Raw genomic sequence first — 20,306 nt, 5'->3', positions numbered from 1 at the left:
CTCGACAGCATATCACCACGAAACAATAGGAGCTTTAGAGAACTCGCATAAAATGCTAGGAAATTTCCTGCGAATCTATTGTAACGGCGATCCGTTAGCATGGAAAGACTGGGTGCAATTTTATGAATTTGCGTACAATAACACGGTGCATTCAGCGACAGGATACACTCCGTTTTACTTAGTTTATGGTAGGCAATCTAATGTTCCATCAACTCAAAAATGTAACAATAATAGAATAAGCTATACTTTAGAAAATTATGTTGAATTACTCAAAGCAAAACTAACCATTGCGCATAAAGAAGTAAGAGATAGATTATTGAATCGGAAATCGGAAACAAAAAGTAAATATGATGTGAATTGTAAACGGAAGGAATTTCATGAAGGAAGCATGGTATTAATACGGAACGAAACGGCCAAGAAACTCGAGCCTAAGTATTTAGGGCCATACGACGTAATCAGTGATAGAAATGAAAATGTAGAACTAAACATAAACGGAAAATCAGATATTGTACATAAAAATAGAGTTAAAAGGTTTCATGAAATTAAAAAAAAAAAAGGATAGGGCGTGTGATAGTGTGACACACTATCCGTTAGGATTCAGATACGATCATTTCCGAGTACACTCTTCGTTAGGATTCGGATACGATCATTTCCGAGTAAGACATGAGTTACCGTGAGTGGCATATATAAGCCAATTGCCGAAATAATAAAGGCCCTTCTTTTTCTCTCGAACTACGATAACCAACGCGTTGCGTATTACTCTCCTGGTACCCACATTTAACACAGGTGTCCCTCGAGATACGACTCTATTTGGAACCGAAATTATGTCCCAAAACAAAGCGTTAGGCGAAAAAGTTGTATCTGTCAATGTTGAGATAATAACCGGAGTTGAAAAGGCGAAATCTATGATATCGTGATTTTCATTTGAAACAATGTTTGATAATGTATTAATTTTAACCAAAGGTCGTTTACGCGATTTAGATATTGAATATTGGGTAGTTGTAGAATCTTTGGAAATGTGTGTGTAAAGGCCGGGCTACATTGATCGTACTCGCAAGTGTAATTTTTATTTTCACTAGCGCATCTGGCGGCGACCAGCGCAAGCTAGATGTCTGTATAATTTATGTGTCAAAATTATTCATACTTGGTGTCTCATCAAGTTTCGACCAGGCTACTTGTATGCCGTTTTAAATGTTGATAAACGCCTACAAATTGGAACAAAGCAAGCCGTTAATTGTTGTTGGTGGACAAATCGTCATTCATACAAAGCGCTGGGCAACATTTTTCCCCATCTTCCAACATCTATCCATCATTGGGTAAAATTATAGCCTCCTCGACCCAAAACGTTTTTTTACAGATAAATTATACCAGCATGTAGCTTCAACCCGCCACCGCTAGATGGCGTACGCGTTCACAAAAATTACACTACGGAGTACGATCAATGTAGCCCGGCCCGGACTCCATGATTAGGGTGTTTAACGAAGTTCGTCATTTGTTTGATTTTGGAACCTCAGTGCAATCCTTTAAAAACTGCCTTAGAAGCGAATTATTAAGATGATCTTACTACTTATTTTAATCTAATATTAGACTTAAGAACATTCACACGGATCCATTGTTATCCATTGAACGAGTAATAAACAAATTAAACAAATTAAACAAATTAACCGTTATCAGCACAGAGATTAAAAAAAAAAAACATAAATTTCTCAATTCATTTCTCATAGACAACTTTTCACTGTCAAATTCAAAATCGTCGTATCGGGGACGCATGTATGTGAAATATTGACAAAGTAAACACTGTGACATTCGACCAGAGCATTGACTCCGTTCACCGAAGTACGTTCACCGAAATTCGTTCGCCGCGACATTATGTGACCAGATTCATGTGATGTATGCTCATTTTGAAGAGAGCGCAGAACGGATTTTGGCGAACGAAGTCCATTCTCTGGTGGACTGTGAGGATGAAAATGAATGCACACATGCTATAAAAGATAAATTTGTATTTTTTAAATGTATTTATGGATATATTTTGAGTGTATACTTGTTTGTGTTTTGTTTTACAAGGAGTGATAAATCTTCTTAGACACTCAAACATACCGTCTTCTTCTCCGAATTCTGTTATTATAACAGGAAAATCGTTAATCTGTTTGAATAGTGATTTGGAGTGATACTAAAAGGAAAAAAATAATAGAAAATGAGGTAATAAATGATAAACTCTTTTTTGAAGCAGTTGAATGTCCATATGTGTGACCATTAATTCCATCTGGTCCATCTACTCCAGTGCGTATTGTCGGTATCACAAATGGATTGCGAGTAACAATGTCTATAGAAGGGAATTGCTTGTTTAAATGCACATTCACTCCCATGTATCCTCCACTGGTACCAACTCCGTTAACACTGTTGGAATGATCAATAGGACTTCGTGGTGTAACAAACTTTATGGTTCCAACTTTTCCTTGAACATTTGATTGTTTATTGCTATTAATTGATGAATCCGACACATCGTTCAGATCCTCTGTAGATCCATATTGTTGTTCTTCGTCATCTGGAGGAAAAGATACCTTTAATTTCCCTTGCTTGTAACTGTCTTTAGTAACTTCATTATTACTGAATTTCGTTGTATACATTTTGCGATTGCGACCAGGAATTTCTGAAATGAAGGGCAGAGGTATTATCATGAAAAAAATCAGAATTATAGTTTTATTACCGTAGAGTCGAATGCTACTATCTACTTCTCCAAGAGAATTTTTAGCAATGCACCGATAAGAGCCCACGTCTTCCTTTTGAAACGAGCGCACTGTCAATGACATTTTAGCTTCATATAATGATCTAGTAACATCTTGCACTTGATATTTAGGCGAGGACACGAGCATTTCACCTATAAAGTAAAAAAACAGATATTGTTAAGCAGGAATTATATATCATAATAATTATAACGTAATAATTAAACTAAAATTAAAGGCAACAAAAATTCTTCACATACCAGTATCTTTAACCCAATAGTTTATTGACTTAGGCGATGCTTCTATTTGACATTCTATCGTCACGTCTGTTCCTAGTGGAGCTCCAACAAGTTGGTTAGGTACTTGTATTACAGGATGAACTAAAAGGGCATAAAAATATTCACCGTAAGAATTAATAAATTGCCTTGAAATATGTACCAATAGATCGTATCATGCGCCCAGACATGGTAAGATAATTTCACGGCGTGAAGCGTGGAAAATTATAAAAAATCAATATGGTTGAAACATTTCACGCCTAAACGTTTTCACCCGACATATACTACATCTTGTATGGTGCGTGGACATTCGACGAAATAGCAAAATTATCATTCGCTCACATATGCTGTGACAACCCCGCTAAACATTGCGAGGGTTTCGAACAGTATCTTTTACCCGATTTTGATTTAAATTTTTGTGAATCTTCATTATTTTACAACAAAATAAGCTTTCTTCACCGTTCTTAGGCTAACTGATAACTAATTGGATTTTTTTAATTAAAAATTAAGACTGTGAAATAAAAAAGTCTGATTTTACTGAAGGTTTTATTACAACTAACTAATCCGTTATGCGTTCGTAGACTACTGTGATCTACATATACGTTTGACAACTACACGATTGCTAGATAACAACACCCCCTCTCAATCGCTGACTCCAATCTTACTTCTGAGATATTCAAATAGGTTTGCATCCAAAGCTTTCGTTAATATATCCGCTTGCTGTTCACCAGTACTTATCGGTTCAATCTTAACATTACCAGCAACAACATGGTCTTTAGGGAAATGATGTTTAGTATCCAAGTGCTTTATTCTTTTGGATTCAGCATTCTTAGTCTGACCAATACAGCCACGTTTATTTTCGTATATAATAAAAACTGGATCCGATGGTGTTTTGGATTGCAAATCTTCCAAAATAACAGCCAACCAGAATCCTTTGGAAACAGCAGCACTTAGCGCTACGTATTCAAACTCACTTGATGACAAGGAGACTGTCGACTGCTTCCGGCTTGCCCAATATACTGTTGAACCATATACCTTAAACAAGAAACCAGTTACGGACTTGCGATCTTCTGCATCAGGCGCCCAGTCAGCATCGGCATATCCTTCGAGTGGTCTACTTCCTGGATTTTTCTTATTGTGAAGTCCCATAGTAACGGTTTCTTTAAGGTATCTCATGATACGCTTAAAAGTTTGTCAATGATCTTCTGTTGGTGATTGTTGAAATCGTCCCATGTAAGCTACGGGATAGCACAAATTAGGTCACACACATAATATTTGATACATCAAACTGCCTAGGGACTCTCGATATGGCTGTGCAGTATGATTTCCTTTTCGACTCAACTGAAGTCCTTTCTCCATCGGGGTCTTCGCTGGATTACACTCCAACATTCCCAATTTTTCTAAATTTTGGACGAATATTTGGTGTACGTGCAAGCCACGATGGACGGCAACAGCTAGTACTACCCTCACTGTCGACAGCCTAGTAACGGGTGCAAATGTGTCTTCAAAGTCAATTCCGAGCCGTTGTGGAAACCCTTTGACTACAAGTCGTGCCTTATACCATACCTGTTGTCCGGTTTCATCCTCCTTCAGCCGGAACACCCACTATGTTTTTAGCGGTTTCACACCGGCTGGACACACTGTCAGCTACCAAACATAGTTGACCTTCATGGAGTTTAGTTCGTCTTGTACTGCTTGGTACCATCGGTCACGATCCTAACGAGCGATAATGTCGTTATACATTTCTGGAACGTCTGAAGAGAACGGAGGGCCAACAGCACAAGCACTAAATCCGATAATATAGTCAAGGAACTTACCGATAAATCGGCGTTCCCGTTCGCTACGCCTTCTTGACTGTTTGCCACTAGGGCTGGAAGACAAGTCAAGATCTAGAAGGGGAGCGAAGGGAGCGCGGTATCTTCTGCTTCCGCTGCTCCTTCATCATCATTACACGATTGGACTCCATCGCAGTCAAGTGATTCAGTTGAAGAGTTTTCCCCATATTGTTCGACAGGATATTCTTCTTCCGGATGTACATTAACGGCATCCTCGATCACTTCTTCCTCAATTACTTCTTCCTTCTTGCTCGTAGGTAAGCGGTACAATTAATTTTCCGTTATTTTGTATATTATTCGTCCATGGAAAATATGTTTCGTTAAACTTCACATCACGAGCAATAACGATTTGTTTAGAATCTGTCGACTTTTTGCATCAAGCTTCTTTCTTTGTTGATTCGGCACCTATGCAAATGCTTGATATCCAAAGACACGAGCCTTTTCCAGACTTGGCTTTCTTCCATACCGTAGTTCAGCAGGCGTATCGTTCTTTGATATCGCAGACGTTGGACTTCGATTTAAGATGAACACAGCTGCTAGCACAGCTTCACTCCACTATGACTTGGGTGCATTTGATTCAATCAACATAGTACGAACCTTTTCAATAAGAGTTTGGTTGAACCGTTCCGCGGCCCCGTTCTGTTGCGGTGAGTCCCTGGTCTACAGTGAGTTCAGAAATTTTCGTACCAAACATCGCAGTCGCCATTGCTGAAAACTCTTTGAATTTTTCAAAGACCTCCGATTTTTACCAAACAAATACATCACAGCAAAATGGGACTGATCGTCTATGAACGAGACGAAGTAGCGATGACCTTCCCACGATGGCGTGTCGATCGGTCCACATACGTCAGAGTGGATACGCTTCAACTGTCGGGTTGCTCAGTCTCTGGCATAATTGAACGGCTCTCGACAGTGTCTACCCAAGACGCACACGTCACAGAACTTGAGCTTATCCGGTTTCAAGCGCATGCCGAGGGCAAGGTTTTCACGGATCATAGTAGACATTGCACCTTCACTGATGTGACCGAGACGACGGTACCAAAGTTCAGCGTACTCCACTAAAGCCATACTTGCATTAGCCCGTTTAATTTTCAATTCAATAGCATACAAATTTCCTCGCTGTTTTCCGGTTGCAATTATTTCGCCATTGATTTTCATTATCACATTCGTTTGTTGAAATATTACCTCCACACCAGCCTCCGTTAGTTTTTTCACAGACATGAGTTTTTCTCTTACAGTCACACATACAAAACGTTTTCTGGGCTCATCAGAACGCCATGGTTGCTCATTCCGTTTATAACGCTGCTTTCTTTCTTTGGCCACGAGAGATTCCCCATTCTTCGCTACATCGATGAAAACTGGCTGTTTCAAGTTTTCCACGGTTGTAAAAAACTTTTTCGAATTTACCATATGGTCACTAGCTCCTGAATCTAGCAGAAAATGAAGCTGATCAGCGGTATGTACCCTACGTCCGATTCCATCCTCCATGAACAAAACTTGTCTTGATTCACTGGCAACATTGGCTTTCGTTTTCATTCGGTAGTCCTTTTTTATATGCCCTTTCCTTCTACAGTTGTGACAATTTCTGTTGAATTTTTCAAAACTGTTCCTATTTCGATTTTTTTTTCAGCGAATGCAGTGGGCTGCTCCTCAGAATTTTCGATTCTATCCAAGCGCTATCATTCATCACCTAGCAACCGGGTCTTCATTAACTCATACGCTAATTGTGATTCTGGAAGGTTTTCTAATGCCGTCATCTCTGGACTCCGGAAGCGTTAACTCAAAACCAAACAGACGTCACTTTCTTCAAATTTTAAACCGGCCACTCGAAGCTGCCGAACCAGATCCTCAAATTGTTGAAGGTGGGCGCGCAACAATGTCCCTTCCTTCAACTTCAGACGAGCGATCTGGTTCCTTAAGACCATTTGCCTTCCCGAGCATTTCTTGGCGAATGTATTCTCTAGTGCTTCCCACATTTCCTTCGTAATGCATTTTTCTCGAATACATCCCAAGTATTTGTCAGAAATGAAGCTCACCAGTAGAAACATTGCCTTCGCGTCCATTTACTCGAACTTGGCCACTTCACTGACCACTGCACAGTGGGCAACGCCCTATCCGCAAAAGGCGGTTTTCGCCGCGATTTACGACCTAGCGAAAACGTTTTTTTCTCGATTTGTATGGAGCGAAGACACACACCCAAATTATGGTCACAAATTATGGATGGAAAGTTTATGGTTCTGACTTCTGTTTCACTCTCGCTTACAGACGATGATCTTACGTCGCATTCTTACAATCCCACCGGCTCTACGGTTTGGTTGTTGCTGCTCTTTCTCGCACGTGAGGGAGTTTTCTTTCTCCTTGTTTTTCCCGTGTGTGGAATTGGCTGCGAACGATCAGTATCCTCATGATCCGTTAGTTAGTTAAAGGTGAATTGCTAGAATCAATAGCTCTGGCACACCAAATGCTGTACCAATTCGTGCCCGTTTATTTGCCACATTGTACGGAAAACGTTTTGTGACTAGCACCGCAACACAATCTAGTAACGCAGCCCGGCCTTTGATCATGAATAATAAAAAAATAACCTTAGGCACATGTATGATGTTGTGTGTAGATTTCCGCATATTGTATGCCCTTTAAACCAAACGGCAGAATGCTTTTAATCGTCTCTCTGCTGCTCTATTCAACATGCGTATCGACTCATTTGACGCAGTCGATCATCACAATGAGACCGGTTCCTACGAGGTCATACGAGATCAATTCCCATCTGGACCATTCCCCGGATAGCAAGAACTGACTATCCGATAGCGTGATTTTAGTAAGGTTAAGAAGCCGTTTCAGCTCGGCCCACAGCATTGTTCGTTACGTCAAAGAAGAAGAAGAAAATTTATACGGGAGGCAATTGGCTTGGTACGCAGATGGCAGGGAGCTGTGGGGTCTTATCGGTCACGGGCTGTAATCGACTACGTGGTTCCAAGGAGCGCTGATATGTGGTCAGCGGGGCGTCAGGTAGTTTGAAAGTAACATTCCGACTCGTGGGAGCAGCGATTTGGAATGGAATCGCACCTCCCAAATGATCCGGATGGTTCCGATCCGGTAGGTCGACCCGCATCCAGTGGCGTATTAGCACGAGTGGAGGCCTTAAGCGTACACACGAAATTTGACCATTTGGATATGCCGAGCGAGAAGTTGTGTGATGAATTCTAAACCAGAGAAGGATTGCGAAGCACTTTTACTTCCGTGTGGGGGGATGGGTTTCTCTCCTCGGGGCCCCACGCAGCCGCTTAGTTGGCGTACTGGTTGAACCGCACCTTACTATTGTTTGCCTTAAGCACGGCAAATACAGTTTACATTCAACATTTAGTTTACATTTACATCCTAAACCATACTAGCTTTATTGAACAGCGATACGAATAGAAAGGAAAGAAGGGGGAAAGGAGTGAGGAAAAGGGGGGTAAACAAGAGCGGTAGGAGGAGCGGGTAGGGTGATAATCGAAAAGGTGAGATGAAAAGATGAAGGCGTGGGTTGCGTGCAGCAGCGCGCATTGTTACTAATTGGTTTTCCGGGACAGCGGAATAGCCAGTCCTGGGCCACTTGGACCATACGGGGCTTGAACCTAGGACGGGTATATTGTTATGTTGTGTTCGGGTAGCACAATAACGGGTGGCTCGAAACCAGCTAAGCCATCCATAGAATGCGGGGACATGTGGAGCAGCTTGGCGCGTGGCTCCGACTGCACCACCGGCATTTAAGGCTCCCGAGGGGCCGGTCGCCACAGCCAATCCCCGACCACAGCCGCGGCGTTATCGACAATGCATGCAGCATAAACGTCCCTTACGCATGCTGCGTCAATGGCGAGTACAGCGACGGGCTAGAACACAACTCTCTATGCCACCCTCCAGATAGCGATATGGCCGCGCAGCACCATCCGCAACGATGATGCGCTTCCAAAAAAAAGCGAGAGAAGATGCAAGCTAAGCAACGCGAGCGAGAGAAGCGTGCGCCACCTAAGCCGAGGCGCGCCCTGCTCGCTTACAGCATTGAGCGAGAGGCAGGGGAGACGTGCCTTTTTCTCTTCCGGAGAGGAGCCTCCGTTAATTAGGAAGAAGATGGTACAATATGGTTGTTAAATCCTTACCTGTATTCCCGATTGTGAGGGAAGGAAGGAGAGGAGAGGGGGGGGGGGGGTGGGAGGAATTGTGCATTGTTGAATAAAAACAATAAAAAAATGAAGAGAAAAATGTGTTCAAAGACATCATCCCTCATTTGAATATTTGACAATGTCAAGCATTGGATGGCTTCACATGATATGTTGTGTGTGCTAGTGCATTGATGCTCGTCCATTGATTAATTATTTTTTTTTTACAAGTGCAACTAACTGCATTAAGAAACAATATAAAACCCGTACGCAGCATGCAATCAATCGATCAGATAAATAGCTCCAACGGTAAATCTATTCAAACATCCACGCGACAACTAGCACGCTGATCAAATCCAGATTCGAACGACGGCTCTAGCCAACGCGCAATGCATCAAGCAGCCAAAAAAAACGGGAAGAAAAAAAACAATAATCAAGTCAAGCACACAAGGCAAGGACAAGCATTCGCCAATAACTGCTGAGAGAGAAAGGTGGGAATGAAGGAGGTGGGGAAGCAACGTCATTCAAAACGAATATGATCAGGGTGAACGGATAAAGAAGACGGCAGACAAGCGATATCACTCCCGCTACCATGTGAGAATAGCAAGATGGAGATCACACGGTACCCATAGAGAAAGAGTGAGGGGGAGAGAGGGTATCGACTATTTTGAACCACTTTTTTTATGGCCATTGTCTTAGACAAAAACCACAAACGAAATACTCTAGAAAATCCGCTATAATTGTGGCGTTTTTCGTTTTAAAAAATTTCGCTTCGTCGTATATTGACATAAATGCGACAAGCACCCGACGTCGGGTGAACGTTCACACGACGTACACACAACGTCGAAAATATTTGAAATTGTCGGTTGGGCGGCCATACAAACGCCGGGATGAAAATCAATTCCTCGTGCTATAGCAATTTTTCTTCATTCAATACAATTGCTCTTACTATACAGGGTAGTTCTATACTAAAATCTTCAAGACAGCGAATAAAACTTAATAATTAGCGCCCTCAATATTGCATTATTGCGTATCAGTTAACAGCATCAATAATAATTGTTAGGAATTAAAACGACGACGGAAGAAGTTTCTGACTGAAAACAAATTTTTAAATTATTACGCGCCAAAAAAGTTTTTTTTTTTCATGTTTTTTTTTATTTTATTTTTTTTTTTATTAGTTGCTCGGCCACGTTGGGTTACTGCAATAGTGCTTACTGACTATCGTATACAATTATTCGCGAAAGAGTTGGAAGGAGTTTATGGTACGGAAAAGGAGCGAAGACGGGATCGGTAGACAGGATAGGATAGGTTGAAATCGAACAGATCTGAAGTACTATTAAAAGACGACATAGCTCTTACATAAGGCTCATTGCGAGCAAAACGTTTACGACATATAGGTAACTGGAGACGAAAATTTTAACGACCAAATGTAGGAAAAATGTTGATCTTTCCTATACAGGGTTTCCCATGATTTATTGGTCAGTTCTTATGATTTTTTGGTGCGTTCCCACGATTTTTTGGTCGTATCCCATAGACTTTTGGTTCAATCCCATAATTTATTGGTATTTTCCGATGGGATATCAATACAATTATACCAAAAAATTCTGGGAAACGACCAAAGAATCGTGGGAACGCATCAACAAAATATGGGAACCCATCAAAAACTTAATGGGAACCAACCAATAAATCGTGGGAAACCCTGTAATATACGACTCACGAGTGAAATCGAGTCGAATCATAAAAAAATCACTCTCCAAAATAAAAATATTTAAAAATTCAGCAGTGATGTTTGGTATTCAATCATTTATGAACTTTAAAAACAAGTGTTTGCAAAATATTCAGGCATAACATCAAAGTATGACAAAAAACCTTTCCAACGACCATTAATCATCAAAATCTCAGCATCATATACTAAAATATGATGGTTTATGTTTGGTCGAAAAATAGCTCAAATTTTGACAAAAAACAAAAAGTTTACACTTTGACGGTCTATATCTCAGTAAGTTTCAGATAAAAACGTGAAATATTTTGGTTTCAACTAAGTTTCAGTATCTATTTTAAGAAAATGATTATGGTGTTAACCTGCGATGATGTTGGTTTTTCGATTTTTATACAGGCGTTTGCCCAATGTGCACCGATGGAACGTCTTTTACCACTGCGTCCCATACTTCGACGATTTCAAAAACACTTCGTTCCGAAACTTCCAGATGTCGTAGCCTGTCCCGCTGCGCAAAGCGATCGAAAACATCTCCAACTCAAACTGCAACCATGTTTCACAGCCCATAGCTGGTATCGCGAAAGAATTGGTGTAAAATTAACAGTCGTTAAAAATTAACCAGAATCGTTAAATCGTTAAAAATTGCTAGAATTTGGCATCGCGAACGCACTGAGTTCATTTGTTAATTTTAACGACTGGTCCTATGCCGTCGTTAAACAAACGACTGTCAAGAGCGTATGCGATACAAATTAACAGTCGCCCGCTGCGCAAAGCGACGGAAGGCGTTATGGCGTTCTGAGAATTTTATCATGCCCTCTTTTTCTCTCCAACGGCAAATTTGTCAAGCAGCTCGTCGAGCTGCCCGTCCCTGGCTCCGCCTCATACCCCTCGCCTGAGCGCGCTGTCGAAGGTTTGGATGTGTTGGTGCGTCAGACGGCCAATCGCTGTCAGCCATCGTCCGTGCTTTTTCCCTCCATAGCGCTATCTCTTTCGCGCGTGTGGACAATGCTCGCGAGCTGTTGTGGCGCCTAAAAATGCCGTTAACAAACATTGCGGCGATAAAGTTGCATTTTCACAAATCAAACCAAAAAATCGCAATGAGTTCAAACACTGCAATATAAAAATGACTAAGAAATCGCTAGTTTACGCTGGAGGGTTTGCTGTGCAACGCGCTGAACCCTAATTCGCATTGACACGTTCAGCCCGGCGCTGATTTTCATCAGCTTCAAGAACGCAAGCTGATTGTGAAACCGGCACACTGGAAAGTTCACTGGTAGTCCCTGGGACATGTCATCGTGCTGAAGGTGTTAAGCATTAAGCATAACTTTGTTACCCTAAGCTTTTGCTTTCGTATGCTGTAGATTACATAGATATCCTGAGCCATCTGCGCGTGGGTGCGAGCGTGCGTTTGTGTGCAACACTTTCGCCGAATGTGTTTTCTTCCGGAATGTTATGATCCATCGGTCAAAGGAAGGAAGGTGTTCATGACAGGCGGAAAGACGAGTTGTGGCCCCTGTCAATGGTAACTGATGACCGGGAGGAGGGGGTACTGACACACAGCTGTTGGAAGATTGAACAGTATACTTAAATTGCCGGCGGATGGGGGGAGGGGGGGTGGCCATGAGACCCCTACGATCATTAGTCACAGGCCCTAAAATGATTGCCGTCATGGGGGGAGGGGAGTTGAAAACACCATCTTTCCGGGGGCCCTTGTCGTTTATACTCTGTGCACTTGTACGCATACGGCATACTACAGCCTAGAGATCATCGGCGACCGCCTAGTTCGCCTACCGTTAGGTCCGGTTCATGACGGTGTTTTTTTTATCGTGGAGGTGCATCCTTCCCCCTGCATGCAGCGTATGCATCGGGCAGGAGACAGTGTGGCAGTATGCAAGTTACCCGCTGGATAGGAGCGGTCGCGCGGCAACGCCATTCCGCACATCTGCATGCCCGTCGTGTGTTCTAACCGCGTATGAACCGTCCGCCGTAGCAAGGGGTGACTATCCGGCTACGCGGTACTCAAGTCCTGAAAAGGCCGGCATGATAGCGTAGGCTATTACGCCAATAATAATAATAATAATAATAAGAACAACTTTCCATAGCAGTCCACACTCGGGGAAGGTTTTTTTTTACTTTGGTGCTGCCAGGCTACCGCTGTGGCGCGACAAATACACGGAATGCACTCGACCAAAACATGAACCTACCGATCCGAACCCATTCCAAGGCATAGCCGGTCCATCGGCGTCATGATAACTACTCCAAACCAACAAGCCACCAGAGTCTGGACGGACAGGTGCAGCACCATACGCGCACCGTAATAAACAAATCCAGAATCCTCTTTTGTATGGATTCACTTCTAAATGTTGTTTCCACTTGCGCCCGCAAGCTGAATTAGAAATAAATGTGCAATATATCACACGAACGTTTGCTTAGATCGTGTGTCTTTTTAATACCCCCAACAGCAGAGCCGAACGCAAAGATGCCAATGCCAATGGTTGTGTTGTCTCTCAGGTAGCGAGATCGAAAATGCATGGACGTTGTAGCTGCAGCGGATGAAAATGTACGCATCAGAATCAAATAGTTTTGGGGTTTCCAAACGCACACACACACACACACACACACACACACACACACACACACACACACACACACACACACACACGCGCGCGCACACAAGCGCGCGCGCGCACCCGATAAGGCACCTACGAACGCGCGCACGCGAGAACGCACCTACGAAAGCGCGCATGCAAGCACGCACCCCCCATCAAACCCCCCCTCCCCTTCCGCTATCATCAGCTATCATATAGCGCATCATCATCCAAAGCGCCGGGCGGGATGGGGGATCGCGGCATGATAGAGTGAACGGTCACTTTCCCCGCGCTGCGTGTGTGCGTGTGTGTGACGAAACCCGAAAACGCGAGACAGATTTCGGCACATTAAAAAATTTATTTTTTAGTCACTATACACTGTGCTTCATGATGCTTAGAAGGTCGTTGAAGCATCTAACATGTTCAAATTAAAAAATATTAGATTAGTGTTAGACGTTCTCCTACGCTTGTTTTAAATAGGCATCTTCACCCTCAATTGGCAGGGGCATCGAATGGTCTCATCAGCAGCGGCACGAAATAAAATAAACCATCAATACACCGACAACACTTTGAATCCTAATCCAGCTTCTCCCACAGCGTCTCAAGGTCACACACAAATTAATAAATGCTAACACCCACCAATAACGATACACAACCGCAATGCACATATATGAACCAACGCATACACCACAACAACCAATCAGCTGGCGGCGGAAAGCACGGGCAGAAGCGCCGCAAGTACAAGTAAGGCAGGGCAGGGTGAGGGAGGGAGAAGAAGCGGACGAAAAAATGGGCGCCAATATTTTTAAATTTTTTGACCGTTTTTTTTTGCTCCGCCGCCATAAATAGTTCATCCATTTCGCCAACAGATGGCGCTAAACTTGCTCGACCCAGCGCAGGAATCGCTGAAGTCCACCCGTCCCGCTGCGCAAAGCGACAGAAGGCGTTATGGCGTTCTGAGAATTTTATCATGCCTTCCTTTTCTCTCCAACGGCAAATTTGTCGAGCAGCTCGTCGAGCTGCCCGTCCCTGGCTCCGCCTCATACCCCTCGCCTGAGCGCGCTGCCGAAGGTTTGGATGTGTTGGTGCGTCAGACGGCCAATCGCTGTCAGCCGTCGTCCGTGCTTTTTCCCTCCATAGCGCTATCTCTTTCTCGCGTGTGGTCAATGCTCATGAGTTGCTGTGGCGCTTAAAAAACCGTTTATACACATTGCGGCGATGAAGTTGCATTTTTACAAATCAAACCAAAAAAGCGCATTGAGTTTAATCGATGCAATGTAAAAGTGACTACGGAATCGCTAGCGCACGATGGAGGGTTTGCTGTGCAACGCGCAGAACCCTAATTCGCTCTAATTGCCGGCGGATGGGGGGGGGGGGGGGGGTTGGCCGTGGGACCCCTACGATCATCGGTCACAGGCCCTAAAATTGTTGTCGCCATGGGGGGAGGGGAGGTGCAAATGGTTCTCCAGCCACGGAGCCCCAACGACCATCTTTCCGGGGGCCCTTGTCGCTAATAATCTGTCCACTTGTAGACATACGGCATACTACAGACTAGAGATCTTCGGCGACCGCCTAGTCTGCCTACCGTTAGGTCCGCCGCTGGTTCATGACGGTGGTTTTTTTTTTATCGTGGAGGTGCATCCTTCCCCCTGCCTGCAGCGTATGCATCGAGCAGGAGACAGTGTGGCAGAATGCAAGTTACCCGCGGGATAGGAGCGGTCGCGCGGCAACGCCATCATTCCGCAAATCTGCATGCCCGTCGTGGGTTCTAACCGCGTATGAACCGTCCGCCGTAGCAAGAGGTGACTATCCGGCTACATGGTACTCAAGTCCTGAAAAGACCGGCATGATCGCGTAGGCCATTACGCCAATAATAAGAATAATAATAAGAAGAAGAACTTAGCATAGCAGTCCACACTCAGGGAAGGTTTTTGTTTTGACTTTGGTGCTGCCGGGTTTACCGCTGTGACGCGACAAATGCACGGAATGCACTCGACCAAAACATGAACCTACCGATCCGAACCTATTCCAAGGCAATGCCGGTCGCACGGCGTCATGATACCGACTCAAAACCAACAAGCCACCAGATCCTTGACGGACAGGTGCAGTATCATACGAGCACCGCAATAAACAAATCCAGAATCCTCTTTTGTATGGATTCAATTCAAAATGTTGTTTCCACTTTCGTCCGCTAGCTGAATTAGAAATAAATGTGCAATATATCACACGCACGTTTGCTTAGATCACGTGTTTTTTTAATACCCCCAACAGCAGAGCCGATCGCAAAGATGCCAATGCCAATTGTTGTGTAGTCTCTCAGGTAGCGAGATAGAAAATGCATGGACGTTGTAGCTGCAGCGGATGAAAATGTACGCATCAGAATCAAATAGTTTTGGGGTTTCCAAACGCACGCACACACACAAACACACAACACACACACACACACACACACACACACACACACACACACACACACACACACACACACACACACACACACACACACACACACACACACACACACACACACACACACACACACACACACACACACACACACACACACACACACACACACATGCACGCAAACACACACACATGCACGCAAACACACACGCACGGACGCACGCATACACACACACACACACACACATGCACGCGAGCACGCACGCACGCACGCATACACACACGCACACATGCACGTACGCGTGCACGCACCCGCGAAAGCGCGAACGCAAGCACGCACCCACGAAAGCGCGAACGCAAGCACGCACACACGAAAGCGCGAACGCAAGCACGCACCCCCCACCAGAACCCCCCCCCCCTCCACGCATGATCGATTCAGGCTACCTCATCGGTAGAACGGCTGGTTCAGCTATCTTGTTGTGCATCCTCATCCAAAGCGCCAGGCGGGGTGGGGGATCGCGACATGATAGAGTGGACGGTCACTTTCCACGCGCTGTGTGTATCGCTGTATTTCCCCGCGCTCCCACAGTATGTGTATCGAGACCCGAAAACTCGAGACGGATTTCGGTATATTAAAAAATAAATTTTATTGCCGCTATACACTGTGCTACATGATGCTTAGAAGGTCGTTGAAGCGTCAAACATGTTCAAATTAAAAAATATTAGATTAGTGTTAGACGTTCTCGTACGCTTGTTTTAAATAGGCATCTTCACCCTCAATTGGCAGGGGCATCGAATGGTCTCATCAGCAGCGGCACGAAATAAAATAAACCATCAATACACCGACAACACTTTGAATCCTAATCCAGCTTCTCCCACAGCGTCTCAAGGTCACACACAAATTAATAAATGCTAACACCCACCGATAACAATACACAACCGCAATGCACATATATGAACCAACGCATACACCACAACAACCAATCAGCTGGCGGCGGAAGGCACGGGCTGAAGCGCAAGTAAGGCAGGGCAGGGTGAGGGAGGGAGAAGAAGCGGATGAGAAAATGGGCGCCAATATTTTTAAATTTTTTGACCGTTTTTTTTTTGCTCCGCCGCCATAAATAGTTCGTCCATTTCGCCCACAGATGGCGCTAAACTTGCTCGACCCAGCGCGGGAATCGCTGAAGTCCAGCGCGGGTAACCAGGCCAAATCTGCGCTGGCCAGCGCAGATTTTGGTGCATTTTCTGCGCTGGAAACTGCTCGAATTTGCGCAGCGGGAGGAATCGCTGAAGTCCAGCGCGGGGAACGGGCCAAAATCTGCGCTGGCCAGCGCAGATTTTGGTGCATTTTCTGCGCTGGAAACTGCTCGAATTTGCGCAGCGGGCGTTTAATTATACTGCTCGAATTTTTCACCCGTGTTTGCCTATATGCGATATCGAGCAGTCGTTAACTGTTTTGACGGTCGTTTATTTTAACAGGAATGAACAACAAATGAACTCGGTTAAACCAAAATGAACTTTAAACGACTGTTAACATGTGTTCATTTATTCGCGATGCCGGCTCAAGGCTGTGAAATAATTCGCATTCAAAATTGTTGCAAATTTATAAATGAAATATTTCGAAATTTTCGGTGCTGAAATTTTTGGATTGAAACATTTCTACGATCGGAATCCAAGAGTTTTCCTTGACATTTCTGCTTGCTTTTTCGATCGCTTTTGGCGGAAAGCGATCGAAAATCCGACCCGCTGCGCAAAGCGATCGAAAACTTCTCAAACTCAAACTACAAACATATTTCACAGCCCATGGCTGTGAAATATTTCGCATTCAAAACCCGTCAAACATTGCGAGGGTTGCGAGTTCAACAATATTTATTTTGCATTCATAAATTATATTTTTTGCCGTGTTATTCGTCGAAAAGAAAACCATATCCAGTTTAGTGGATTTTTGCAAAATAAAATGACAAAATTTAGGTGTTTCGTATGCTACAATTTACACTCCCATTAAACATTGCGAGGGTTGCGTGTGGTATCATCTGCTCGAGATCTTATAGTATATGAAATAATCTTTGATTTTTGCTCATAAATTATATATTTTTTGGTGGTATTCATCGAAAAGATCACAAGTTCTAATTGTGGATATTTGCAAAATATCCGCCGCCATAAATAGTTCGTCCATTTCGCCCACAGATGGCGCTAAACTTGCTCGACCCAGCGCGGGAATCGCTGAAGTCCAGCGCGGGTAACCAGGCCAAATCTGCGCTGGCCAGCGCAGATTTTGGTGCATTTTCTGCGCTGGAAACTGCTCGAATTTGCGCAGCGGGAGGAATCGCTGAAGTCCAGCGCGGGGAACGGGCCAAAATCTGCGCTGGCCAGCGCAGATTTTGGTGCATTTTCTGCGCTGGAAACTGCTCGAATTTGCGCAGCGGGCGTTTAATTATACTGCTCGAATTTTTCACCCGTGTTTGCCTATATGCGATATCGAGCAGTCGTTAACTGTTTTGACGGTCGTTTATTTTAACAGGAATGAACAACAAATGAACTCGGTTAAACCAAAATGAACTTTAAACGACTGTTAACATGTGTTCATTTATTCGCGATGCCGGCTCAAGGCTGTGAAATAATTCGCATTCAAAATTGTTGCAAATTTATAAATGAAATATTTCGAAATTTTCGGTGCTGAAATTTTTGGATTGAAACATTTCTACGATCGGAATCCAAGAGTTTTCCTTGACATTTCTGCTTGCTTTTTCGATCGCTTTTGGCGGAAAGCGATCGAAAATCCGACCCGCTGCGCAAAGCGATCGAAAACTTCTCAAACTCAAACTACAAACATATTTCACAGCCCATGGCTGTGAAATATTTCGCATTCAAAACCCGTCAAACATTGCGAGGGTTGCGAGTTCAACAATATTTATTTTGCATTCATAAATTATATTTTTTGCCGTGTTATTCGTCGAAAAGAAAACCATATCCAGTTTAGTGGATTTTTGCAAAATAAAATGACAAAATTTAGGTGTTTCGTATGCTACAATTTACACTCCCATTAAACATTGCGAGGGTTGCGTGTGGTATCATCTGCTCGAGATCTTATAGTATATGAAATAATCTTTGATTTTTGCTCATAAATTATATATTTTTTGGTGGTATTCATCGAAAAGATCACAAGTTCTAATTGTGGATATTTGCAAAATAAAATGTCAAAATTCAGGTGTTTAGTATGCTACAAATCGCACTGTTATACCTGCTCTCGGGGTGCTATAATTATAACTGCCTGGTGAAAAAACTACCAAGGCTCGCACGCACTTTCATGCGAGGGCTCTGGGGCGATGAACTTTTATGGCATGCGAGCCCTCGTGCGCCCTCGCAAATCGCTTTATTGAAATTTTATTTTGCAAATATCCACAAAATTAGAACTAGTGATCTTTTCGATGAATATCACCGAAAAAAATATAATTTACGAGCAAAACTCAAAGATTATTTCATATACTATAAGATCTCGAGCAGATGATACCACACGCAACCCTCGCAATGTTTAACGGGACGTCTGTTCTTACTGTTCTTATGATTTTTTGGTGCGTTCCCACGATTTTTTGGTCGTATCCCATAGACTTTTGGTTCGATCCCATAATTTATTGGTATTTTCCGATGGGATATCAATACAATTATACCAAAAAATTCTGGGAAACGACCAAAGAATCGTGGGAACGCATCAACAAAATACGCACTGTTATACCTTCTCTCGGGGTGCTATAATTATAACTGCCTGGTGAAAAAACTACCAAGGCTCGCACACACTTTCATGCGAGGGCTCTGGGGCGGTGAACTTGTATGGCATGCGAGCCCTCGTGCGCCCTCGCAAATCGCTTTATTGAAATTTTATTTTGCAAATATCCACAAAATTAGAACTAGTGATCTTTTCGATGAATATCACCGAAAAAAATATAATTTACGAGCAAAACTCAAAGATTATTTCATATACTATAAGATCTCGAGCAGATGATACCACACGCAACCCTCGCAATGTTTAACGGGACGTCTGTTCTTACTGAAGGTTTTATTACAACTAACTAATCTGTTATGCGTTCATAGACTACTGTGACCTACATATACGTTTGACAATTACACGATTGCTTGATTACAAAAACATTACAAATAATCAAATTTTTAGAAACCTATAAAGTAGTTTCGCAAAAGCTAAAATTATTGTTTACTAAGAGCTTAAATTATAAATGCATTAACTATGGGTGAAAAAACCTGCTTACCCTCACAAGCTGCTTAATTGCGAGGGCACTGGAGCTATGCAGTTGAATAGAGTCCCGCTGTGCAATGCGATGGAAGAAATCATGGCGTTCGGAGAATTTTCTCATGCCTTCCTTTTCCCTCCAACGGCAAAATTGTCGAGCAGCTCGTCGAGCTACCCGTCCCTGGCTCCGCCTCATACCCCTCGCCTGAGCGCGCTGTCGAAGGTTTGGATGTGTTGGTGCGTCAGACGGCCAATCGCTGTCAGCCGTCGTCCGTGCTTTTTCCCTCCATAGCGCTATCTCTTTCTCGCATGTGGTCATTGCTCGCGAGCTGTTGTGGCGCTTCAAAAAGCCGTTAACAAACATTGCGGCGATGAAGTTGCAT

General features: G+C 43.5%; 1 protein-coding gene across 3 annotated transcripts in view; it reads right to left on the bottom strand.

Moving 5' to 3' along the window:
- Positions 1-1,983: 1,983 nt before the first annotated feature.
- LOC120958021 (lachesin) overlaps positions 1,984-20,306 on the bottom strand; it is a 234,145-nt gene continuing 215,822 nt past the window's right edge. For 2 of the 3 annotated variants that reach the window (XM_040380582.2, XM_040380561.2), the window contains 3 exons: positions 2,984-3,103; positions 2,708-2,878; positions 1,984-2,650 (listed from right to left, as the gene is read on the bottom strand). In XM_040380582.2, the coding sequence (XP_040236516.2) occupies positions 2,139-2,650; positions 2,708-2,878; positions 2,984-3,103 (803 nt within the window). In that variant the 3' untranslated portion in view covers positions 1,984-2,138. The remainder of the gene's footprint in view (positions 2,651-2,707; positions 2,879-2,983; positions 3,104-20,306) is intronic. The other variant, XM_040380575.2, reaches the window with a different exon arrangement.

The sequence above is a fragment of the Anopheles coluzzii genome, chromosome X (assembly GCF_943734685.1).
Source record: "Anopheles coluzzii chromosome X, AcolN3, whole genome shotgun sequence".
Classification (NCBI taxonomy): Eukaryota; Metazoa; Arthropoda; class Insecta; order Diptera; family Culicidae; genus Anopheles; species Anopheles coluzzii.
This window is presented reverse-complemented; position numbering and strand designations above follow the sequence as displayed.